The sequence below is a fragment of the Strix aluco genome, chromosome 1 (assembly GCF_031877795.1).
Source record: "Strix aluco isolate bStrAlu1 chromosome 1, bStrAlu1.hap1, whole genome shotgun sequence".
Classification (NCBI taxonomy): domain Eukaryota; kingdom Metazoa; phylum Chordata; class Aves; order Strigiformes; family Strigidae; genus Strix; species Strix aluco.
In genome coordinates this window covers 8,435,260-8,462,359 of record NC_133931.1, presented here as the reverse complement: position 1 = coordinate 8,462,359, position 27,100 = coordinate 8,435,260, and the positions used below count along the sequence as shown (strand labels likewise).

Genomic DNA, 27,100 nt, shown 5'->3' with positions numbered 1-27,100 from the left:
TCTTCTGCACAGTGGCAAGTATGAAGGTACAGAGCCAACTGTAAAGCACAGGCCAGTTCCATGGCCATCCCAGGTTAGTACTCCTACTTTCTTTGTTTGTAACAGTTCTGTGACCAGTCTGGTTATAGAAGTTCTGGGCAGAAACCAGGCTTGGGGACCTGGTGTGACTGAGATAGCTCCTCAGACCTCTGTTCCTCCACTTCGCATTCATTTTCAGCAAGTGTGATACTGACTGGGCTGTATCCATTAGTGGTAGTTAATATCTCACTCATTCAGCTTGTGTAGAGCCTGGGTTGAAAAGCAAAGTGTGAAGCAGCTCCCAAGAACCTGGTCCTCTGAAAGTCCCACTGGAGAGCAGCTGTTACTATGACCATCAGAACATTGACTGTATCTGAACAGGAGTTTCCTGAGCTGCCCTGTGATGACTTCTTGAGCTTCTACCACCAAGCAACAACAAGCTTGGTTGTGTTTCAGTAGGAAATTTGCATCATTGCTAGTCTGTGTACCCTACTCCCTTAAATAATGAATGGAAATGGCACATATGGAAACTGAGCCGCTTATGAGGTCCACAAGAAATAGTTAAGGTGGAGTGTCCCCAAGTAAAGCCATGGTCACGCAGATAAGGTGGTGTGGCATGCTGAAGTGACACCTGCTGACACCAGCATTTGTAACATCACAGAATCACAGAATCATCTAGGTTGGAAAAGACCTTGAAAATCATCTAGTCCAACCATTAACCTAACACTGACAGTTCTCAACTCCACCATAACCCTCCGTGCTATGTCAACCCGACTTAAACACCTCCAGGGATGGGGACTCCACCACCTCCCTGGGCAGCCCATTCCAACGCCTAACAACCTGTTCTGTAAAGAAATGCTTCCTAATATCTAGTCTAAACCTTCCCTGGCGCAACTTGAGGCCATTACCTCTTGTCCTATCGCTTATTACTTGGTTAAAGAGACTCATCCCCAGCTCTCTGCAACCCCCTTTCAGGTAGTTGTAGAGGGCGATGAGGTCTCCCCTCAGCCCCCTCTTCTCCAGACTAAACACCCCCAGTTCCCTCAGCCGCTCCTCGTACGACATGTGCTCCAGACCCTGCACCAGCTTCGTTGCCCTTCTCTGCACACACTCGAGTCATTCAATGTCCTTTTTGTAGTGAGGGGCCCAAAACTGAACACAGTCATCGAGGTGCGGCCTCACCAGCGCTGAGTACAGGGGTAAGATCCCTTCCCTGTCCCTGCTGGCCACACTATTTCTGATACAGGCCAGGATGCCATTGGCCTTCTTGGCCACCTGGGCACACTGCTGGCTCATGTTCAGCCGGCTGTCAATCAACACCCCCAGGTCCCTCTCTGACTGGCAGCTCTCCAGCCACTCCTCCCCAAGCCTGTAGCGCTGCTGGGGGTTGTTGTGACCCAAGTGCAGCACCCGGCATTTGGCCTTATTGAAACTCCTACAGTTGGCCTTAGCCCATCGCTCCAGCCTGTCCAGGTCTCTCTGCAGAGCCTCCCTACCCTCGAGCAGATCAACACTCCCACCCAACTTGGTGTCATCTGCAAACTTACTGAGCAGATCAACACTCCCACCCAACTTGGTGTCATCTGCAAACTTACTGAGGGTGCACTCGATCCCCTCACCTAGGTCATCAATAAAGATGTTAAACAGGAGTGGCCCCAAAACCGAGCCCTGGGGGACACCACTTGTGACCAGCCGCCAACTGGATTTAACTCCGTTCACCACCACTCTTTGGGACTGGCCATCCAGCCAGATTTTTACCCAGCGAAGCGTATGCCCATCCAAGCCACGAGCAGTCAGTTTCGCCAGGATGATGTCTATCTTCTAATGGACAGCCTAAACTATCCATGACTAAACTGCTTGTGTGATCATAGCAGCTAAATTAGACCTGGGGTGGATTCTCAGCATCAGTCCTATGAAGGGAGCCAGGTCTGTCAGTCCCAGAGAACAGGTGAGTTGAATCTCTTTTCAAGTCACTTCTTTCTGACCCTGCCTTAATTTCTCTTATATATCACCTAAACACAGCTCAGATCCATCACGAGACCAAAGACGTATAAAGTTTAAGTTTTTTGTCTGGAGAGGTCTAGAGCTGCCATAAGCTAAGCAGTGTGATACCCACCACCACAAGCTTTCCAGCAGTCTGAAGCACGCATTCCTCGGCTGATGTCACCTGAGGGATGGGTGGGAGGGAAGTGGAGTAAGGCTTCATTATACTGTTATGTGACAGAGGAGGTTCTAGGAGCTAAGGGAAATATCGTGAGAAGAAGTAGTGTGCACAGAGAGAAACACCTTTGATTTGATTACAATAAAAAATTTATTTTGATTCATATCATACTGAAAAATTAAATAAATAAAATGTCAAAGAATAATTGAGACTCTCCACCATCAGAGCAAAAAGCAAAATTCTTATCATAATTGATTGTATAACTCAAATAAAAATAGGAAGAAGATCTGGTCATGGGAGAAAAAAAAGTGCTTAAGAAGAGATTTGGCTTTGGTAAGAAACATAACACACTCAAGGAGTGCTTCAGAGACTTTGCAGTGGTGGCAAATACAGTTCAAGAGTTTGAAGCCTTGACATGTTGCTAAATGTTTTCCTTTGTTGTTCTCTTAAACAAAATAAACTCACAATGTTTCTAGCAGGAACACAGTCTTCAACATCCGCATTAGTGAATTAGGGAATTAATTCTTCCCTCAGCATCATCTGTTGGTATCTCCTTATTCTGAAGGCATTTGAAAGAGGAGCAAATTTGTGGAGAAACTGAGACAAAGATCTAACACAACAGTCAGTTGCTTAAAGGACTCTAGAAAAAGTTCCTCTGGAATAGAAATGTGATGGCACAGACTATCCCTCATCCTACAGCTGGAGAAGTCCACTCTCTGCTCTCCTCATGCTCTGAAAAATGGACATCGGTGGTACACAGTTACTGCTTGCTGTTGGCAAGAAAATTAAATGGGATTTTCAGCTTGTTCCATGATTACGATACTAAATCTATCCATGACAGTATGAGCCACAATGTTTCATATGTGCTGTCAGAGGCAGAATATTCAGGGGGAAACTGGAAATTTAATTTGGACAGCAAAAGGAAACTTTCAGAACAACATAAGCTAGAAGATAGCTGATTTTTTTTACCACTTTCTTTGATCCCAAACTGCCATCTGTGATTAAAAAAAAAAAAATCAATGGCATTTGGGTACCAAACAACCATGAGTTTTCTTCCAAGTCTTTCTAAAAATGACTGAAACAGCAGTGAAGCGTTTCTGAATTACTGACATCTGTCCATGAGAAAAAAAAATTAAAATATTTGAAGCTTATGATGAAAAAAGTATCTCCAAAATCCAGCCATAGGGTGAAGATACCATTAGGGTGTTTCATGGAATCTTCTTCCTCTTGAAGATGTTTTGCTTGTATTGCTGTGACATCTCACCAGAAGCATATTAACAATTTAAACAGTGGGAATGCTTAAAACAAAACACAGTTCAGGTAGCAATGTTTGATTCTTTTACAAAGGACATGTAGAAGACAGTAAACCCATTGAATTTGATGTGCCCGTGACATGCAGGTGAGTTCTGCTGGCCACAATGCTGGGAAAGGGCTTCTTGACATGAGGATCATGAACAGGTCTCAACACAAGGATTTGAAAATCCTGCCCTTTTCTTATTGCTAAACTGAAGGGTCATGCGTGTACAGCGAAGGGAGCTCAGTTCCCTGCAAAGATGTTTGGCATCCTCATCTCTTTATACACTGTGAGTCCAGTGACACTCATGTGGGTAAAGGAGTTCATGTTGGTGAGCGGTGCTGTGGCCCAAATAGGGATATTCCATCTGACAATGTCATTGTGCCATGAATTTCTGTCTCGGAGGGGAGCTCACTGTTAACAACCAGCACAGAAAGACAAGGGGATAAATCTTGGACTGGAGCATATCACTGGTCAAAGTGCTAGGCTTTCACCGAGCTCAAATACTCATCCGCTTGGACATGCTGCCATGACTGGTGCATGAAAGACGAGTCATTTAGATGATGGTTTCTAAATTGCCACAAACTCCAACCATCGTAATCCATTAAAAATTAAATATGACATTTTTTCCAAGCCTGATCTAAAGTCCCTTGAAGTCTGTGGCAAGAACTCCATTGCCTTTCCAAGAGCTGAGAATGGATCAATAATCCATGAATTCTATTTTCATAATATTGGGAAGAAAAAGCCATTGTTCTCCATTCTTCACTACCTGAACTTCATTCTTAAATTCGTACTTTATCTGTCCTTGAGGATTAAACACGTTGATTCCAGCAAAGATTTGTGGCCATAAAATTTCCAGTGTCACTTCCCTCCTCTCACTGCCTAGAGGTACTGACATTAATTCACTCATTCCTCCAGAGATGCACATAATTTTGAAGTCTGGCTTACACTGTAGCATCAGCTTGCGTAGATTGTGTCCTTGTAGATGCTGTTACAGGGCAAAAGATTCCTATTGTATTACTAGCTGATATCCCAACCCATGATATTTCTTCCATTTCAGATAGAGACCTTGTAAAGAGATACCACTTTCTAACTTTGTAAAAAAATAAGAAAAGTTTCCTTGCAACGTTTGGATATTTTCCCATAAAAAAAGGTAAAAGCTACCTTTAAAAATTCTTGTTTGTGTTTGCTCAAATACAATATAGGAGCTGTTACTATTGTTTTTGACTACAAAAGTATACCACATGGAGGCTAAACTTTGGTTAATTTTTCCCCCTTTTATAAAAAAGTTTAATTTAGGGTTTGTCATCTTAAAAAAAAAATCACATCTGTTCCACAATTGTAAAAGGCACATATAAATGACTGAAAGAAAAAAGTCCACTTTCCAACCTTAAACTGATTAAATAAAAATGAGCATTCCAGAGTATTTTCCACCAAAAAAAAAAAAGAAATAAAAATTATATATAACCAAACAAGACAAACAAACAAGTGGCTAAAAAGGCCATTTTTTTTGCTGGAGTTTTCAGTATTGTTTTCTATCTCATTATGGCTGTGTAAGAAGCAATATTAAATAATATATGTCAGAGATGATTTGATCCATATTTTCTAGACACTATCAATTCAGAATGAGGCAATGGTTGAAATATTTACTACTCCAGGCAACTTCATCATGTTTTTCCTTAATACAGCATGAAACCAGAAGTAATAGAGGAAACAGAAGAAACAGTTCAAAAAGATCAACAGCAGAAGTGAATTCATTTCTTTGAGGTAATCCTTACTATGATGTTCAGAGCTGCCCTAGTGGGTCTCAAGTCCCAGAAGTTGTTTTCACTCTTCTTCGAGGATCTCCTGCCTTACCTGAGGAAAGAACTGACACATAAACAGCAGTTCCTGTGCCCAGGTTTCCCCTAATTGCAACAGGGAGATCATTCATCAGTAATTCAAGAATCAAGCCATAGAGCCTAAGCAGAGATTCATTTATTCCCACAACGGATTGGTAGTTCCCAGCTATCTGTAGATAGGAAATCACGTGCAGCGTGGAAGCCGGTCCTTGGCCGAGTTCCCTGCAGTGAGCACTGCAGTGAGACACTCTGGATCCACCGCAGATTCACGCATTCAAACCTGACTGGCGCCCAGACAATCTTCACTGAGCTTTGTTCTGCTGCATGTTGGAAATTGCAGCCCTTACTCCTCCCCATGGCCAGGGTCATCTGCCCTTGAAAAAATTTATTTTTTCAATGGAGGCAAGAGTCAAAGTTACATTGAACTCAAAATCCCCGTCATGGACACCTGTCTTCCGGAAAGCCCCAGCTGAAGCGTTGTTCTCCCAGTAATGATGCCAGTGTCCTTTGCTGTCTGCTCCAAAACCGTACACATTCACCTAGGAAGTAAGAGAGAACTAGTGTTATGGCCTGGAAAGCAATTGGTCTTCATACAAAATGTTGAATAAACTCTCTTGATTCAAAAATGGGCAGCAGCACCTGAGGACTTCAGTGGTGTCCCAAGCTATTCTGCTGCATGAGATGATGCAACCACGGAATAACGTCCGTCCCAAGGCCTACTCAAGGGACATCAGATCCTAAGCTATTGCTGAGACCACCATCATACCTGAACTCAGACAGAAAAGGAATTTTCTATCCATGAATTCTTATTTAGCAATATGGAAAACACACTCCTGTCCCCTAAGCTTGATGTTTGACCTCAGGAGGTCAGTGGCTTGGGATGGGAATCTCCACTTTAGCTGATTAAGGCCACAAAGAGTGGACAAATTTTGGTTTTGTTCTTAGTCTTCCAAATAATGATCCATGTCAACCCCCACATATATGCTTAATTATATGACATTCGCAAGCACTCCAGAGGCAGATGGCCATTATGTTCTTTGTGTGTGTATACACCTATGGTTTTTCCTCTCCCAAAGGCTCATTCATTGATGGTATGCCTGTCTCCTCTGGTGGTAAAAGTCCAAACATCACAGCTGATTTACTTAAACTGAGAGTGGCAATATGGCTGGGTTTGAATGGGTCATAGCCCACAAAACCAGCTCCTTAACCCACCTGCACCTAGACCCGCCCAAATATGAGATGGTTTTATATGATTTTTGGTAATGTCAGAGACTTGCTCATTGACTGCTTACTGGAAAACAGGCTCTACCCAAGCTGCCCACTCTTTCTGCCAGCATCATTAGGAGCAGTTCCATCACATCTCCACTCAACACAGACCTAGGTGACAAAAGCTGTCTTTCATCAGCAGATCTGTGTCCAGGCCAGGGATTTTGACAGCATAGTGATTTTCATCCCCCATGCTGACAAGCCCATTCTTGAAGGATTTTGTAGAGCTGACCTGGACTTACACTAACTAGCTAAGTTTCCGATCACCTAGGAGCACTTCACATCACTCAAGCCAGGGAATTTCCTCAAGTAACTGCTGGAGCAGCAGCATTTATCATAATCTACTGTATAAACCCACAAGCTTGGGTTTGAAAATAGACCATTTGCATTCCCCAAATTGGCATATGTAAGAGGTGGTCATCGTAGTTCTTCAGGTGAGATTACGTTTAAGATTTATATATCCAAATGGAGGTGCCTGAGCATCCATTACAGTCAGTGGTGATCCAGAAAGCACAGTCACTGGAAACCAGGCAGTGATCCTGCTCCCCTAATGTCTTACCAGGAGGCTGATTTGCTGAATCAGCCTCTTGGCTCCACTGATTAGACAGATAAGACCTCAGTGCAGTTGCCCAAACATAAGTGCCATTTGAGATGTCCTTTAGTACTCAATACATCTACTTAAGGCAGGAAGATGTCACACAAGGCCAAGAGATTCATACTTTTCTGGCCTGGCAGGTGGAGGCAGAGGGCATGCCCAGGGCAACACCATTGGCTCTTGGTGCCTTAAGAGTGACACAAAATATAATTGGGACTTCCACTAATAAGATGGGCACAGACACCATATTTAGATGTCTTGATAGCAAGTGTAAGCCCACTATTTGTGTTTAATTATATTCCCCTCAAATGCATCTTAAACCTTATCAGCTGCTGACATCAAAAAAAATCCATCACTGTCAGTTGAGCATATCTGCATGTTACTGAGGACTCTGCATCTGTCTGAAGAAGCAAACAGCAGAGAAGATGGAGGTGGGAAATAAAGGCTGAGAGAGTAGTCAGGGCATGTTCCTGGCACTTCCTTATTTTTTATCCATATTCCCAAACACAGCCAGACATTACCTCGTCACATACATGGAGTGCCAGCATCAAAGACAGAAGGCCTGTGGAGGGATATCTCCCATGATGCTGAAGCCAGTTTTCGTAGACATATTTCATAAAAGCTGGATTATAAACCAGGATCTAGGCAAAATTGGAGAGAAAGACTCATTAGTAAAATACCCTGGGAAAAAAAGCAATAGTAGCATGTCATCCTCCAAAGGTCACTTGGGTGGGGAGTGGGGGATAAAAGAATAATAGTTATTCCCTGAGGGGGGGCAGGTGAAAGGGAAAAATAAAGTCCCATAGTTAAGTGCATTCAAGAATATTTCTCATATGTAATTACACATGAATATTCCTTCCTTGGTCATGATAGCCCATCTGCTTACACTAATGTAAATCCTTGGTGAATTCTACTGAAACCAATGGGTATGAAATGGCACAGATGAGAAGAAAATTAGGCATTCAACTCTCCCTGCAGCATTCTGCTGTAATGCAGGTGAGCTCTGGGAACTTGGAGGCCTGAGCAAGGCAAGCATATGATACCATGCCAGATTTCATAGAATCATTTAGGTTGGAAAAGACCCTTAAGATTGTCAAGCCCAACTGTAATTTGTGTGGAAATGCAGGATCGACTGCATCTTCTCTGCCAACCATGTCCTGGTAACTCCTTAGGTACAGATCTAAGGAAGCCAGGGGTCAGGAAGCCTATCACGTTGCATTAGCTGCATTTCTCCTGTTTCCCAAACATGTTATTTTTCTATACTTTTTCTTTTTTTTTTTTTCTTTTATAAGACATAAATTGCATTTGGTTATCTCCTGGGGAAATTATGAGGCCATGTAATAGAGACAGAGAACTTAAGATCAGACCTGAGTGTACAGTCAATCCAAGAACTGGTGGGAGCCCTTGGTTTCAACCCCCTTCCCTGAATCAGGCGAAGAGAGGCTTTTCCCTCCATGCTGTGTTTGTAATTAGAGTGACAGCATTTGAGTGCTATCTGGTTAGCTGCAGGGCTTTTCCTTTTACAAAGTCAGAGGTTAATTGCTGATATTGTATCTGTGTGTAATCGCTTCACACAGTGTGTTTTGCATTGCATGGTGTGGGAAGAAATACAAGCTTCTCATCTCCCTGCTCCTCAGGAAGCTGCTGCATATCGCCAGCCGTACCCTGGGCTGGTGTTACTCAACTGTGACATGAGTTTAACAAATTGCTGTAGTGCATCTTACAAGGGTTTTGCAGAGGTTATTATGTTCCTCACAACAGGTCGGGATGAGCTAAGTGATTATTTAATACCCCCTAGAGGTCCACCATTTGAAGCACAGGGATATAAACTGATACTAGTTAAAGGTCTCATGTGAAGGCTTTGGCAAAACCTGGCCTCCTGAATGAAGGACATGTACTTTAATCTGTAATTTGGGGCTCTGGGGCTAACATCATATTTTACCAGCCCTTCAGACATTAGGAGCCTGAGCTTCTTTGAAAATCAGCCTCTCCAAAGGCTGAGAGAATGAGACTTTTATTTTCCTGGAAGGTCTATGGAAGAGGAAGTATTTTTTTCTCTCCCTACATAACCTGCCTTGCTTATGTCCTCAAACCATGCAGCTACAACAACAAAAGTCTTCGCATGGTGGCTAAAGGTCCAACATGGGAATGACCACCCTGTCCCATGGGAAATCCTGCCTCCAGCAGTAGGACATGTCTATTAAACCACAGCATACTTGGGCAATGAGTCAGTATGCATGGGATGCACTCTATTCTGACTGTTGTAGGGTGGGCACCAGGTTTATCCACCTTCCTTTGACTTTCTCAGAGAAGTGAGGTCCTGACTGACTGCCTTCTACACATTCACACTATGAAATAAAAACGTCAGAGATATTTTGTTACTCTTGAGGGAGTGGCATGGCACAGATCATGTCCACATTGCTCAGCAAACATACAGCTTTATTTGTTCAGAGTTCACTTAGCTCCTTATTACAAGGAACTGATCAGGGAGTGAGAAACATCCGTGGTGTTCAAGCAGTCAAGTTATTTAAAAAAACCTCCAGACTCTTTATAGCTCAGATTGTTGTTACATCCAGATGACCGCAATGTGTGGGAACAGAGCAGCTGCTGTGGAGAGTGAGCACCGTTGCCCAACGGTGCACCTTAAATCTCCCTAAGCAGTACCAGAGGAAGCAATGCAACCTCAGAACAGCAGGAATGCAATGGCATAGTCACAAGAGCAGTTTCTTTCCAACCTCAGTTATTTAGTTGTTGATTTATGGCCTGAATGGCACACAGTAGCTAAACCTTTAGTTTACTTGAGCCTTGTAAAATGTGTGTGTTTTGGTTGCAGTTTTTATGAATGTCAAGGGGTTCCCTGGGTTCTTGCCATCTCCCAAAGAGGCAAAAGACCTACCAGCAGATTAGCAGAACAAATTCACAAACCAGCATTGCTCACCTTTTCTTTTTTGACTTTGATTTTCCGTGGAACTGGAACATATGTGCTGTTAAAAGAACAAAAAAACCCACAACACCAAGATTAATAAAAGCCCAACATACTAATATTTGAATGTATTTCCAAAGAAAGAAAGACTATTCTTCATATACACTAATAAATGCAAATTATTTGAAAGTAATAAATTGAAGTTGTTGTAAAATGAGGCTGCAATTAAGTAATACGGCATGAAAAGAACTGAGCTGTCACCAAAGCAACTTCATAGCAAGCCATTACATTTTTAAGTTTTCAAGTTAATTTTTGACAGTAGGACACCAAAAATTTAGTTGACAATATACTGTAGAGCCAATATTACGTGGAGCCCATGACTTCTGATTCTTGGATCATGACTGTTGCAGTCTTTCCATTTTAATTTCATGGCAGAAAAATCTTTTCCCACTAGGGGGAGACTTTTTCCCTCCTAATACTTGTAGGTACTGCGTGACGTTCAGAGTAGGTGGTAGTGGAGTTCATCGTTTCTGTGGTTACATGCAACTCGGGCATTCCTAGTACACAGCCCCTTGCCAGCAAGCTATTCCCCTCCTCCCCAGGGGAACGCTGAAGGCTTCTTGCAGTTCCCAGTATCAAACTTCCAAGTCATACCTTATGACTGGGTCAAAATCACGAGTCATGTCTGGAAAACAAAAACCATCTTTTCTTCCCTGTATCTCATGCACAGTGCATGCTGGCATTGCACAGCTCATCATGAGTGCTGTAAGAAAAAACCTCTGAGTTTGTTTCAAGTAAAAAATTCTAGTGAACTGGCCTTGTAATTGGAGTATATCCCAAAACATACCCTGCATACTTTTTAGATGGGTTGTGGTAAATCACCAAAGATTTCCATTAGTTCAATCTAAATGTTTTTGCTTGATTTTTAGTAACAATAAGGTTCCTGTCATTAAGGTTTCATTTCTCTTTGAACCATGGATCATCAGCACTTTGAAGCATTAAGTCTTCCCAAAGCAGTGGTGACCTAGCAACGTCCTCATCTCCTTAGGTACTTCTGGCCATCCCTGACCTGCAATCCCTGCTCTGGGCTGGATGCAGTGGGAGAGATGATGGGTGTGCTCCAGCCCTCCCGAGATGTGACACAAGATGCTAATGGGGAAGGGGATACCCATGCAGACTTCTTAATCTGCTCTCAGCAAATCTGCCCTTGCATCTCCTTCCCACACCTCACCTTGATTAGCAAAGTCAGTAGAGGCAGGCTCAGTGAACCCATGTCCTTTTTGTGGTTATGAAGACAAAAACGGCTTCTTTGCTGGTAAAATCTCATTATTATATAAATAAACAGCCAATCTTTTCTAAAAAGGCGATGTGGAGGAAAGAAGGGCACCATATTACATGGACATCTAGCTAGGCACAGTAATAAACCAAAGAGAATGGTATGCAATGTTCAAGACAGTATTTGCAGACAACTCTGATCCAACCAGGAGACTACTGTAGCTCTTGTCAGATGACAGTCATTTTAATCATGAGATATTTCATTTTTTTAGAAGCAATACCCAAGTCCTGATGTCACTTGGCTGCAGAATTTCATACAACTGCACAGAAAGTACTGCACACTGATTAAGACCAAATGGAGACCTATGCCGTTATGATCATGTAAAACCTGGGCTACAGAGCAGCCAGGGAGTTAGTGACTGAGTAAGTACCACACTGGAGCAGGACAAAGAGTGAAGCCTGTCATGAAGGTGGCTACAGGTGGAATACATACAATTTGGAAAACATCTTCTATAAGCCACTTTTCAGAGCTCTAGTGAAGTCTGCCATCATTACTGGCGACCTTGTACAGGATATTTACTGTACCCTTGACCCAAGTGGAAGATGTGGAACCTTTAAGGAATACAAAAATTGTTCTTTGCCAAACCAAGTGGAGGTACATGGAGCTTTTTTTTACTACAGAGATTCCTAGAAGACTTGCAGAAGGTAAGTTAAGGCAACTAGGCTATATATATATGACTGATGAGGGCCTGAAGGTTTTCTGTCCTAGAAGGCTTTTCTTGGTCTTTTCCGGGATAATGCTCAGTCTCAGAGAGCAACTTTGAAATGGGACATCCATCAGTCAAATGGGACATGTCTGAGAGAATCATTCAGCTATCAATTCAATCTAATATTAAGGCCATCTGTAGTTTGGCTTTTGTTTTGAACTGTAAAAATTGCTTGAATTATTCTACTACTGGGAGGAGAATATGATGAATTCACAGGTTTTGAGTTTTAGGAGATTATTACTTCATTTGAATGGGATACAGAAAATTAAACATTGTGTAAAAATCTAACCAATACAGGATGCTTATCTTTTTTAATCATGAGTGCACTTAGGTTCTTGTTAACCTAACCTCGGTTGATACTATGCAGCCTGTGCACAAGGCACGATGGCCACACAGGTCGGGGTAAGAAGGTGAGTATTTCTTCTCTTCTAAAATTCCAAATTTCAGATAGGCTTTATTTTTATTTCATGCCTTCTCCCCTTTACAAATGTACACTCAACAATTTCCTTCCAGGCTGTATCTGACATTGTGTTTAATGCGTGCTCATAGGTTTATTCTGCTAGCCAAAAATTATGTTACATATATTGTTATGATTTGTGTGCTTATGATTTTCTGGGTTTATTATTCCAGAATGTACCAGCTTATTAATTATGCAATTTCCCTGCTTTGAGTATGGCAAAAAATCTTAAAATACTGGTATTTCTTCCATGTGGTGAAATACTGACACGCTAATTTATACCAGATGCTTACCAAGCCCATGTATACAATCTAATTATAAATATATAATATATCCTGTAATTTATTAAGCAAAGATGTTTTTCCTTTTCCAGTGCTGTGACTGCCTCGTAGTCAGCCAGTTATCTCCTTGATAGGCTAAAGGCTCATTCTGCTGTGGCAACCCACTTGCTGCCACTTCTGAAGGTAAATACTCAACGAAAAGTAGTAAACAGCTTTGCAATCTGGGCACAGAGCAGTGACAGTGATAGAAACACAGATGGGTGACAACAGCAGCAACTGGCTCTCTGTGGGCTCCTCTTCCTAGTGCAGGCACGCATAGAACAAAGATGCAGCAAGGGGCTTCATTCAAATGACATTGAGGGCAGCTGGGAGCTTTCCATCACTTATGATAGGATTTGGATCCAGGCTTAAAGGCAGAGGTTCTCAACCTTTTTTATCAATACAGCTTCTAAAAGGAAAAAAACTAAGCCTTGCAAAAAAGGTGATATTTTTTAGCCAGTTTTCTAAGTGGGATGATTTTTCCAAGTTACGAGTGTGTCCTGAAGATGGATTTTTTCAAGACAATTTATGACTGTATATACTAAGTGCTGGTGGCAAAAAAGGTAAAAAGACATGAAACCAGATTTGTTACAAGTTAAGAGAATCTTAATAAGAAATGAAAAGAATCTAAAACACATTTGTAAAGAGAGAAAAGAAAAAGAAAAGAAGAAATAAAACTCCATTTGTTGACCCATCAAAACATTTTCCTTAAAAATGCAAAGTGGATCTTATGCCCAGTTATCTGGGACATACTTTTCCAAATTTTTAATCTTCTGAGACTCTGAAATTGGGAAAAAAGTTGAAAAGTCTTGAAATATTTCTCTCTGGAATAAAGTAATCCGATCTACTCTTGTTGTCTGTGTGTAACAGAGTGCCACTGAGCAATCCCAGAAGGCTGTGGTTTTACATCTAGTAGATAACCTCACACACGGTACAAATGTCACGTATTTCATTCTCTGGATTAGGAAAAGCCAGCTTAAAGGAAGGGAGAAAATCTGCTAGCAGGCATCCAGAAGAAACATGCGTTTTGTTCACATTTCTAATTCTAGTGCTGCCATAAATGTATTAAGCTGGACAACATTTACTTCTGAAAGCACTTATAAAGATGAAATGGAGAATAAATACCAGCATGGCACATTATTGACACGTGAATTTAAGGCTAAGGCACACAGGTGACTCACAAACCAATACTGTCTCTTCTGCACGACTCTTGATCACATTCCACCAGGAAAGACAGACCAAACTCCTGACTGACCTGTCCAGGGGATGATGCTGTGGATGGGGCACTAAATGCTGCAGTCTGTTTCTGCTCTCACTGCCTTGTGTGTGCAACCCGCACATCCCTCTGCCTCCTTGTCCTCTTCTGCAAGTGGGATAACATATGTTGGAGGACTACTTGGCCACCCAAGTGTCTCAGGTAGTTTAATCCAGGTGTCTAGGACCACCAAACACCTGATTCTGCAGATGGCTTTCTGATGGGTACACCTGGGTACAGGCATGCTGGCTGCGCTCACTGTACTCCCAAGGGACCACAGAGGAGGAAGGATAAGCAGAAGCCCAAAATGAGGCACTGAACCCCAAAGCCCAGGAAACCACTGCTCAAACTGGCTGTCTCCAGCAGCAAAAACTCCCTTTTTCATTTCTCTGAGACCACTGTGTGGGGCTGTGAAGAGCTGGATCTTCGCCTCAAACACTGCACCATAACATTAAGCTTTTCCTAGAAAGCAAGTGTTCAGGACTGAACTCTGACCTGAGAGGGTCCGTAAACCTCCCCAGGCCTTATCAGAAGCAGGGATTATTTGCCCAGCATAGGCTTTTATCTCCTACAGCAACATGAGATGCAGGAGCTCCCACCCCTTCAGCCTGCCCTTACTCACAAGTTGATGGTGCCTGTGGTGAGAGCAGTGACAACCCAGCGCAGGTCCAGGGTTTTGAAGGGGATCAGGATCATGCTCACATTTTCTTCCAGGTCTTTGTAGCTCTCGGGGTAAATGAAGTGGTGAGTGGTCTTGCTCCCAACATCTGATTCATAGCCAGCGGTGGGGGCACGGTTCATTCTGCAGCCCAAATGTAAGAAGTAAGAGAGTGAAGAAGAAGGAGACGAATTAGGTAGGTACAAACACATGTAAATCTTCCCCAAATCATTTGCTTGAGGTGGCAGGAAAATGCTCCCATATCTGAGTGCTGCATGCAGGCTCTTCAGATAGCCTTGACAGGGTGTAGGGGTCCTCAAACAGGCTGAAATGTCCACCACCCATGTGGATAAACTAGCAGTAAATGAAAGCTCAGCTTTAGTGTGGTATTCCTTGGACTGAATGTGAGTGTCTACCAAGCAGGTGTATCTCTGAGCACATCCCTGCATTTCCTTTACAGTCAGCAGAGAGCTGGTCAAAAAAGTGGTGAGTCCATGGGAACACATCTCCTTTCATCCTAAAGCTGCAGCCTCCAGTAGGTGAGAAAAACATTGCCCTGAAGTCCATCAGCTTGACTTCTTGCAGTTTCATTCTCCCCCATCTGTACAGGTGCATTTGAATGTCTAGGGTCAAGGTAACAAAATCATGTTATGTGTGATAAGAAGCAGCAAATATTTTTTATGGTCCTCCCATGAAAATGCGCCAAAGCCACAGTGACCTGTGGCTGACACATCATTTACTCAAACCTTACTTCGTAGTATGTCCTCCAATTTCAGTACATCTACTTAGGTCACTCCGCACACCGTGGTGTGCTTTAGGTAACTCTGGGGTCAGTGCATGGAGATCTGTCCAGGGGCCACCAGGGCTCAGTCAAAACATGTTGGCCAAACAGGGTTACCTTGTGTTGGGTGTACCTGGGAACAGAGTGGGGGTTTCTGAGCTCAGGATTGCAGAAATACATCTACACTTGTGTTTACTTCTGAAAGCAAATCTGGGGACACATCAGTAATTCCTTCCCTGATAAATTAGCTCCCCACTGGTAGAGATTTGAATGTTTCTGTGGTGCAGCATAACACAAATTAGAGATCCCCAAAGTGGCTCTGACTGACCTTGCATGAATCCATAGTGCTGTGCAACACCATGGAAAAAACCCCTAAGCTGGCTCTGAGGAGAATGGGGTTTCTCTGAAGTCCAGTGGAGTCTTCTGCAGAGACATTAGCTCAGCTCCTGGCAGAAGTGCAGGGAGGACAAGGAAGGATGAGGCTGATGAAGTGATGAGAAGCATCGTATATTGCCAGAAAACATGCTGCCCCGTCATCAATAATGGGGGAGGTAAAATCTGTTTAACAAGTCTATGACAGGCTGTGTTACTGCAGTGCTCCCCCAGGTGAATTAGTTAAGTTTCTTCTAACTCCCTCAAAGGGAGTTATTAGCATAGGCAGAACAGCCTGTCAGCCTGTGTGGACTTACTGAGTTAGCCTCTTCCCTGCCAGCGACCCACATTGTACTGTGTAGAAATACTAATAAAGCATGAGACTTACTATGTTTACTATGAGATTAGTCAGTCTAAGGTATAAATATGAGGTTTTCTTTCCATCAGGACAAAGCCAAGGGTGGCATCTTAGTTATCTTACTCACAAGCTGCCCTCAGGTCTATGTATTTTCCCCACCATCTGTGGTGGGGCTGCCTTGTGTGACATGGCAGAAGGCAGCATTCACACCCAGACTCAGCAGGAAGGACTGAGCAACGATTTCCTTCTGTCATGAAAGTAGACAGTTAAACAAATAAAAGTGAGATGGAACAGTGTTTGAGAGCAAAGATGTCCCCTCAGATTCCCTGGCTCTTCCCTGCACTTGGCTGTATTGCTGGAGCATTTGCAAGTGAATACCAGGTCATCAGATTTTTTTGGATTAACACACAGAGGGGTCACCTTCTCTGCACAAATTTCCATGGTGAATCCTAAAACCTTGTGCCATACCCTCACATCTGGCTTGAGATTGCTCAAATATAAATCTGAGGTTGGAAGGTTCAATTCCAAGTCACAGAGAGTTTCTCCCTTACCAGGGATGCACGGCTAGGAGAAGGGCAAGGCCTAAAAGCAGAAACATGTATCTGAGTGTGTTACTTTTTAGTTACTACTCCAAAAAATAGCTTTTGAGTCTAGCAAAGCCTTTTCTGCATGAATCTGGAGACACAGGCCAGACAAGATAAGAAAGTCCACACAGGAATGGGGCTGTCTCCTAGTGAGGAACATGGAATTAAGCATAAAGGCACCTCAACTGCCTCACATTTGCAACCTGCAGGACTAACGTTGAGGGCTCTTTACTTCCCTTCATGGATCTGAAGACCAGGTTGGCTGCCTCTGCCTTTGCGGAGCTACTTTTGGCAGAGGGCAAGATACACAACTGAAGGAAGCAACTCCTGAAATGATTTACCATGCACATTTAGATGTCATCTGAAGACTCTACAACATGTCCAAGCGACATTGGAAGTGAAGTGGCCTAAGGTGGCTTAACAGTTCAAATAGTGGTTTTAGTAATAGCGTTTAGGACAAGAGGTAATGGCCTCAAGTTGCACCAGGGAAGGTTTAGACTAGATATTAGGAAGTATTTCTTTACGGAATGGGTTGTTAGGTGTTGGAATGGGCTGCCCAGGGCAGTGGTGGAGTCCCCATCCCTGGAGGTGTTCGAGAGGAGGGCTGACATAGCGCTTAGGGACATGGTGTAGTTGGGATCTGTCAGTGCTAGGTTAATGGTTGGACTAGATGATCTTCAAGGTCCCTTCCAACCTAGATGATTCTGTGATTCTGTGATCTTCTGCTGATTCACTATTGACTTCAGTGCACAGCTTCCTACTAAAAGTTATGCTATTTCTGAGAGTATAATCCCACATGTGGTATTTTCAATAGCAGTCCCTCCCTTCCAGGCCCTCTGACCTGCCCTATTTTGCCTCCCAAATTGTGCTGTACTTGCAGCTGCAGTGTGAAAGCTGGACAACATGCTGGAGATTAACTTAGTCAGCCCAGATATCTTGGCTGCCCTCTGGGTGATTAGCTCTGCTTACCTAGTTCCCATTTGTGTTTCAGTGGGAGAAAATTGCCAACCTTCATTGCCTTGAAAGGAAGAGGCAATGCGACCAGTTGTCTTCTGTCCATTGCAAAGTGACTTTGTGTTTTCCACCCCACCGTTGCTGGGTGCAAGAATGTCAAATCTGATACAGTCAATTAAGTGTGAAAAGGATCGCTTGTGAGTACTAGCTGCAGAAATAACTTTTACTTAAAACTGCATTTTTTTCAGCTATATTTTTTAACACAGGCAATTATGGATAGTGCAGAATAAGCTACGGTATCAATACCTATTCACGTTTTTTTCCCAAGATAAAACATGACATCATATCTCCAACACACATAGTTTACTTCCCTGAAACTTAGATTTGACCTAAGTACCAGATTTCACTAGATAGCCCCTGAAATCTTGTTTGCTCACTTGTCCCCAAAAATGACAAGTGAATCTTAAACAACAGAGACATCTGGAGCCGAGGTGGTGCCTACTCACCTGAGTACAAAGTCATGGGAGTCAATATCTTGGCCATACTGAGACTGCCGAAGGTTCCCAGAGTTGCCCACGACGGCACATCGTCTGCATGTGTAAGTGTCTCGCTCCTGCAGCGGATCCCCAACCCCAGGAATGATCCCAAAAAACTCCTTGAGAGTAGCATTAATATTCTTCGGAGTTTTCTCTCCTTGTAATTTCTGTCAGGGAGAAAAATCGCTCCAGGTTACCAATACAGCTAGTCTTTCTGCGAGCAAGACACAGCTTGGTCTTCTCAAAGACCAATCTTACATCTACCTGCAGACACTGTCTCCTGCAGGATGCGTTACAAGGCTTCAGGTTGGGAGCAGAAGTGTGGAAAAAAGAAAAGTAATAAATACTTTCCATTAACTTTTTTAACCTGTTTCCCCTTTTCCTCTCCTTCTCCTTGGTTCCCCACACCTCCTCAGTCTCTATCTAGCCATGGTGGAACAGATTATGTGTTCTCCCCAAGGCTGACCTTAGCAGAATGAATGTTCCTCTGGTATCTATAAACTTAATCCCACCTTGGGCCAGATATCTTCTGTTAGGACATGTATAAGATTTCTTTTAACCCTTCTAGGAAGGACAGAAGTCTCAGGGAACCTTAAGGAGCACAGAAGTGGCTGACACTCCTCCACAAATTTTGGCATATGACAGACGTGAGAATGAGAGATCTTATTGCTGCTGTTCTAAACTGGAGGAACCAGCTGCTAATGCAATAGGAAACTACAGTAAAGTAGATTTAGCCCTGAGGGTTGAGGATGTAAAATCATCTAAAAAATTCTCCAGGATGAAGAAAACCACCCGGACCTTGGTCATTGTGTCTGTTGCCATGGAGGGAAACTCTTTTGTAGCAGCTCTGTGGTGCATGGTGGAAACAATGGCTAGATTGGGAAGGTACAGGCAAGGTGAAGGGCAGGTGATGGTCAGACACTCCCTTTCTGGGGCTCTGTTCTCTGAGTGCTACCAGGAGGTTGGGAGTGCTGGCAGGCTCACAAAAATCATCGCCCACCCTTGTAGTGTCACTTGCTTGCAAGTTAACAAAGGAAGAATGGCTCCTAACACAAAATCTGCCAAAAGGCTCTGCCCTTGCTCTGCCAGCCCAGGGCAAGGAGAGACAGGGAGGGAGAGAGGAGAAACACCTTTTCCCAGGACTCCCAGCAACGGCCTGGGGCAATTTGGCCTTAGTTTCTGATGCGTTTCCCTCCACTGAACCAGGAACTGTTAATTTGTCCTGCTATCTCTCTCTCTCTCTCACACACAAACAGTTATATCACTATAATTTTTGTTTAAATTTTGTGCTGTTTGTTTGCAGAACTATGTAAAGCAACCTTATTTGCACTGAACTGAACAACAGTCTGTGGAGCTCAAAGGCTACAAGATAACATTGGGGCCAATAACTTGAAACAAAGAAATGTTGCATACATAGACTTAATGTTCCTGCTAATCCTTGTTAGCCTATATACTCATATATGGATGGTACAAGATTATTAGGATGTAAGGTAGTTAGGATGTCCAGACAAGCACCGTCATTATTACCACATATGTCACTATTCAGTGGATGGCTCAATTATTTAAGTGAAAAAGCTTATCTTCTTCTAAATTTGATGCTACGAACACATGGTCACATATCTAAACTCTTGTATATTCTTTATGAATCCAGTCTAAACCTGTTTTTACTCTAAATATTTGAAAAACACTTAATATTAGAAAGCCCAAAGCTTTCAAGATAAATGGAGACCTCATAGATGTCTTAGAGTGTAGTATCAGGTGTTCCTTTAAAAAGGAACTTATTTTGAGTTATTTAAACATGTATGGGCATACACCCATTTATACTGTCTCTCTGTAAAGGTGAGCTGACTTTAACTGTCTTTAAGAAATGAAAGGGAAAACCACCAAACATGCACTACTAAAACATTTTTAAGAATATAGTTATTCTGGGGAAAAAAAAAACACAAACCAAAAAACCTGTTCTTGAACTGATTTTGCCTAAGAAAATTCATATGAGGAATGTAATTTTCAGAAAATTCTAAGTGCCTGAGCCCCCTTATTAAGGTAAATTGCCTTTTCAGCCAGAATGATAGCATCAGGAAAGGAAAGGACATGGAATATTGACTTCTGTTTGATGCATTAAAATGGTAGAAACATTATCGTGGATAGACACTTTCATTTACACAGAACAGGGATCTGCCTTTTCTTTCTGTTATGCTGCTATTGGTCTAGAGTAACTCTATTGCCACTAAGTTAAAACATGGTCACCAACACCAGCCTGAAAGCAGGACACCACCATCCTACGATCCCTCAGTTGTACACAACTTCTACAGCAGACATTATTACTTATGTTAGATTCCCTCAGTGACCTCAAATAGGATGATGACCTTATTGCACTATGTGCTGAACATCTATAAAATAAGACATTCATCATTAAAATGGCTCTGTTTTAATTTCCTCAGTGATTATGTGGTCGGACTATACTTTTCAGGCCTAATCTTCAATCAGCACTGGTTAGTCTTTGACATTTCAGCAAAACAGAGCAGAGCGGGCAATGAAACTGATTAACTTCAAGGCAGATAGTTTTTAAAAGTTCAAGACTTAATCTGCAGCCAGTTCCTTACTGTACTATGTTTACTTGACTTCTTGAAAAAGATAATTTTAATAGCATTACAATTACAAGCCAATTATAGTTCACTTTCCCACACCAAATTTTTGTCCTTTTTTTTGAGTGTCTTTTTTTTTAACAAACTCCCACCAGTCTGGCCTTTCCCATAAATCAACAGAAGCACTGGGTGAAAGTCTGTCCATGACATGCAAGGCAGGCCCATAGCAGTGCCACATGCCTCTGTTGGGACAGCATTCTCCCTCCAAGTGCCATAGATGTGTGCCAGGAATATGTGTATGGATACAGCTGCTAGAAGTGGGCCTAAATACACTGAAATACCTGACCCATGTGTCCTGAGTGAAGTGGCTGCTTTTCTCAGAAGTCTATGCAAACAACAGCTGTATCTAATGATGCAGCTTAACCTGTTGCCCAAGTCCAAAAAGCATCTTAACCCACCTTGTGTCCACATATAAATTATCACTAGATCACTTAAAACTCCAGCTCCCCTCCATAAAATATTTGTCTAGCACTTGAGAGTCAATTCTTCACCTTAGGTTGTTAAAAACTACAATTGGGGGTCCAGATTGAGAAGTTTCCTAATCACCTTCGCAGGGAAGACAAACTACTCTGTCCTCCTAGCCTTAGAAACTCCCCACTTCACATACAGAAGTTTACTAGCTAGTTTTGCATGATCTTATTTAAAAAAAGCAAGGGAAAAAAAAAAAAAAACAAGAAAAAAGAGCCCTCAAAGTTTATGTGCTTCCTTTCTTTATCCATGAATGGCTTTCCAAGGAAGAGCCTGTTGCTCTTCCTTTCATTACTGCATGCACACCTCTATTAAGGATGACAAGGGACTTCGCTGTTATAAACTTCTAGGAAGGCTTCCCTGGGCTCTCCAGTAGCAATACCCAAAACTCAGCTAAGGGGATGCAAAGGGAGGTGTGAATTCAGCCAAGGCTGCTCAGAGCTAATAGCTTGGAGGGGTGAGGACACAGCTACAGTCAGGAGAGCCTCAAAGGAAAGCTCTCCTGGTGCCTGTGCATCCTGCATCCATGGACAAGTTTGGCAGTGTTTTAAACATACCTTCAAAATTCCAACTTACTAGCAGGTAGAAAATATCCTGCTTAACCAGTAATCATTGGTGTGATGTGGATGCAGATGGAGCATGGACCCAGATACGACCCTCGTGGTGGACAGGCAGGTATAACTGTGGGTCTGGCACCAGCCAGCACTGCTGGGGCAGCTCTGCAAGCACACAGCCAGGCAGCCTGGGGAAGTTGGTGTAGCAATGCTGGGTTTTGTGGCTTTTCTAATTTTTTTTAAACTGTTTTTAAAAGATAATGAGGGAATAAAGCCCCATGAGAATCTCTTTTGCACGGCTACTAATTGCCTAGCTGCAGCAGTTCGGAGGCATTAATACTCATGCAACGCTTCCCAGCTATAAGACACTGTACAAAGATTAATCCTAGCAACAGCCTGATGGGGCAAATCCAGGTAATCTCCATTTTGCAGACTGAAGGAGAGGTTAAAAGGGAACCATCAATTTGAAAAATGCCTCCTTGGTCTGGAAAATATGGCATTATTATTGTTATATTTAATGTCCTGCAATTACTATGCATCAAAGAGATTAAGGGGAAGAACATAGGGGCTTTCAAGAGTTCGGGCTTTGTTTAATGATTTGTGTCTGTCAAATATATGCATTCTCAAATATAACTGTAATGTGCATATATTATGCAAATAACACACAGTAATATGCATATGCCAAATTGTATTATTTCTGACTTCCGTGGCTGGTACAGGTCACCTCCATGCTACTCTAAGGAGCAAAGACCCTGCCTCTGCCAGCTCTGTGTGCCCTCATTTCTGGCTGCAGGATGCTTGCAACTTGGCAGAGAGCACTGCAATGCTTAGAGGGACCCATGAGCTTGGACCACCTTCAGATCCATCTGTGCTCGCTGGAGCTGCAGCCCAGCTGCATGTACGTGGGGGCTGCCAGATGTAGCCCAGCATCAGGTTCTCCTAGTATGTCCAAGTCTGGTCCAGATCTTGTGCTTGCATCCAAGCAGTGCAACACCAGGTGGGACTGGGCATCTAGCAGGCACAGGGACTAAAGCCAGGGACCTGGGCTGGATTTGGTACCACCTTTTGCTGTGAACGCTCTACCTTCAAAGCACTGAGCTCTTTGTATTGCTTTCAAAGAATCACAGACAGCGTCCCAGTTTGAAAGATGACTTCTGGTGATCAAAGTATTTGGGCAAATTTTCTACAAAGAGCATTCAAAATGCATGACTCAGGTGCCAAGACAGCTCTGCTGCTGTCTTAAAAATAAGTGAAGCTTCCATGACTTCCCCAGTGCATGTGTTGGGGATGCCCTTTTGTTTGTCATCTGGTTAGCAAATCTTTAAGCCATATATTACGTTTTTTCCTACAAACATAATGACTAAAAGCTAACATTTTCTTTTAGATATGTTAATCACATGGCCCCAAGAGCTGAGCTTTCTTCTGAAAAAAAAAGAAAGCAAAACCCTCAAATATCATAAGACTCAAGATAAAAATTGTTATAACATGGTAGTTTATGAACAATGTGCTACAGATAAGATTGCCAGGGAACTCTGAGCCTGATTTTACTTATCACAGCTTTAATCCATCAACCTCAACAGGGTTATTTTGGATTTAGAACAGCAGGTTCTGATCGCATATTTTTGATACTTTCTGACCACAAAAAACAATGCCAAAAACCCCCGAGAATAAAACAAGAAAACTATAAATAAATGCTATGCTGTGTTACAGCATATAATTCTTGCCCTGTTTCCTTACATACAGGTTACTAAATTTAGTGGAAATGTCCACAGCATTTGTGTCATAGAACAACAATGAAAACCTTGCAGGTGAACCAGCTCAGGAAGGTGGGTAAGAAAATATAAACAGAAAGAAATGCATCACGTAACATAAGGTGCCACATTCCAAAACACTGAGACTCTCAGTCCCTGAGTGTAAGAAGAGGGAAGGCGGAGAGGGAGAGGAATTTCTAACAAGCTGGTTACAGTCTGGAGTATTGTTAATGCCCAGATCATCTCTGAGAGAGGACTCCAGTTCACCTTTAAGTCACAAAAAGTACAGAGCAGCTGCAGGGGTGTACCCAGGAGGAAAATTTGGGCCATCATTTCTTACCAGATTAAAGTAACCAAAGAAGAGTTTATCAGCTGGGTAGATTTAAGCAAATGAAGAGTCATTAACAGCCCTGACAACAGCTCCCTTGTTTCTGTGATCACAGAAACAGCCAGGTACATTTTCAGGTGCCTTCTCCGGAAACAGCCCTGCCCAGTGAAGCAAGATAAGCCACTGCAGGCACCATGGCACTGACCTTTTGTTCCCTGCGTCTTCACACCCACATGGGTGGTACTGCTAACTCCAGTATGTACAATGTAATTTTATTCACAGCAGCCATGAATATTTCCTTCCAAAAGGCCACATCCTACCAAGCTGGAAGAACTTAAACAATATATTCTCCAAATAAACCATGAAACAGCCTGGCAGCCATGTGAAGAGCTGCAAGCAAGTGAAATCACCCCACCCTTTGGCCCCAGATGTCACCTCATCTCGAATACTGGTCATTAGGCTCTGAAATCAGTCCTTGCTTTCCTAGAAGTGGAGGGATACTAATGCTACAGGACTATTTGGATGAATAATCCTTATTCACATATACAGCACAGGGTTAATGGGAAGGGAGGGCAGACTGAGCTTGGTAGACAGACAGCTCTCCGGCAAGGGCTCTGCCTGTGTTTAGTCCAAGCACATCACATGGGTCTCCCCGTGACAGGAAAGTCACAGCCTTGTAACAAATAACTCCTGTGCAGTTATCGTCTCAGTTACGGCATAACGAAACCACCATGTTGTCTGAAGTCAGTTCCTGAGAGCGAACGCACAGTCATTTATCCCCTGAAATTAAGTTTAAGCAATCTCAGGTCTCCTCATGCCTCATCTTTTAAGTACTAATATAGTAAAAAGTCACAAATTATTGATTTGGCAAAGCAAGAGAGAGTAAAACATGGCCATGAGCAATGTTTTCTTCAAGACTAGCTGAAGTCTCAGAATCACTTTGAAGATGAGCTTAAAAATGAACAGCAAAAAGGGAGCACAGTCAGGATGCACCTGGGAATGAATTACTGTAGAAATGACACTGACTGTCTCGGAAAGGCTTACCCAAAGTAACGTGTATAGGAAATAGGTTGCAATGAGGAGCTGAGGCCACATCATGCCTGGATTTACCCAGAAGCATGTTTCAGAGTAGTCAGGGCACCTTCTCCATCTATCACAGATTAGGACAAGTATTTTCAGGAGGTAACCAATTTCCAATACACAATGCAGTTTTGGGGATCACCAAAATATTTCACACCTTCTGGCTGAAGATAACTTCTGGCTGAAAAAAAATATGGTGGAAAAACTATAGAAATATTAGAAGATTTATTTTTGCCATCTAAGAAAAAACTGCTTTGATTTTGTGTTGTGAAGTGGTGTATTGAATGAAAACACTAAAAATAGGGTTACACAGCCCCGAAAATTAAGGGACAGCTATTATTTGGGCTTGGCAGGGAAGAAAAAGAAGACTTTTGGCTGTCCTGAAAGTCACTGTTTTTGATTTAACTGAAAAAGAAACAATCCTCCCCCCCCAATCTGTTTCAGGTTGGGCTGAAGTGAGACACTTGTGCGCTTTTTTTTTTCCAGTTTCACTACAAGATGGAGAGTCAGAAATTCAGACTTCTGTACTGAAAGTCCCAAGCTTTTTCTTCCTTTATTTTTTTTTTTTTTTTAAAGAGAGAATGTATTCAAACCTCACGTTTAAATCAGAGTGGGGTCTGAGTGCAGAATGCAGGGTGTCTTTCCTCGGGGGCGATGTGCAAGTCTTTGGAGGCAGAGCCCTCTTAGCAGAGGCACCCTGTCCACTCAGCCTTGTCTTAGCCCAGCTGATGCAGGAGTGCAGCCCCTGCACCGAGGACAGGATTTAAGATTGATCATCCCACCCTCTCCTCGGCACCTCCTGGTTCCTGTATTCAGAGGCAATCAGGAGGCACTTCACAACAAGCCTCAACACTCATGGTGTCCGTGAACAACCTCATCCTCTCATTTATTGACCTCGATTTGGGGTATCCTCCCTCCCCCAAAAACTGCCAGCCCTTAGATCAGCTCAGCTCCCTGGTGAAACCTCTCCCCAGGGCAAGAACTAGGACCTGAGCTTGCCCATCTTTCCTTCTCATGGCTCTAGCAAAGCCCAGCTAGGAAATGTGGGGACCAGAGGGAAGGCTGCAAGGAAAAAAAAAAAAAAAGTGATGGTGTAAGCCAAAACGTCTTGCTAACACTTTTCTTCTGTCTTGCTTTTACAGTTAACAATGGGAAATCTGAGTCATGGCCAAAGGGCAGGTGAAAGGATGCAACACCTGGAGTATGTGAGACTCATAGCAAAAAGGAGGGTTTCATCATAAAATGAGGAAATCATTTATGCAACAGTAAAAGATGTTGAAGTTCAGTGGCATCTTTTTCACCAGTAAATGCAAAAGCCAGTGGAGTGAGAAGTGATAAATCAGATACAGCCTCATTCCCACAGCACTTGACGCCTCTTCCAGAAGCTAAATGCCCCCACTTCCAAAGTGGGTGCCTGCCTGAGGGGCCTCCCCAGGGTGCCAAGAAATGGCTAAAAGCCCCGAATCCAACATCAAGGGTTGTGCTCACGGCAGGACACCAAGTTGCAGGCTGTTGTGTGTTCAAAAAAAGGCACAGGGAGACTTACTTTTCTGAAGACGGGCAAAGCCACTTATAATGAAACTGCTATTTTACTGGGGTGGCTGTTCTTTAGCAGCTCTGCGGCCTGTGAGCAATTCGTTTAATCAATGCCTTGTTTCAAAAGAACACAAAAGGGGCTTTAATTTGGCAAAACATTAGGATACACCTTCTTCCCTGTATCTGCTAGCTTCCGTGATGCTTGGATTGGGCTCACTGGACCACCCTGCTCAAGGATACGCAGGGGCTGCTCCTTCCCAGTGACCCGTGGCCGCCCGTGTGCTTTACAGACCCGTTTTATATCATTGGCCACAACGGAGGCT

General features: G+C 43.0%; 1 protein-coding gene across 14 annotated transcripts in view; it reads right to left on the bottom strand.

Moving 5' to 3' along the window:
• Positions 1-2,305: 2,305 nt before the first annotated feature.
• Positions 2,306-27,100, bottom strand: part of ST3GAL1 (ST3 beta-galactoside alpha-2,3-sialyltransferase 1) — an 84,705-nt gene continuing 59,910 nt past the window's right edge. For all 14 annotated transcript variants that reach the window (XM_074835083.1, XM_074835018.1, XM_074835247.1 and 11 more), the window contains 5 exons: positions 18,386-18,582; positions 14,795-14,974; positions 10,114-10,159; positions 7,697-7,816; positions 2,306-5,853 (listed from right to left, as the gene is read on the bottom strand). In XM_074835083.1, coding sequence (XP_074691184.1) covers positions 5,680-5,853; positions 7,697-7,816; positions 10,114-10,159; positions 14,795-14,974; positions 18,386-18,582 — 717 coding nt within the window. In that variant the 3' untranslated portion in view covers positions 2,306-5,679. The remainder of the gene's footprint in view (positions 5,854-7,696; positions 7,817-10,113; positions 10,160-14,794; positions 14,975-18,385; positions 18,583-27,100) is intronic.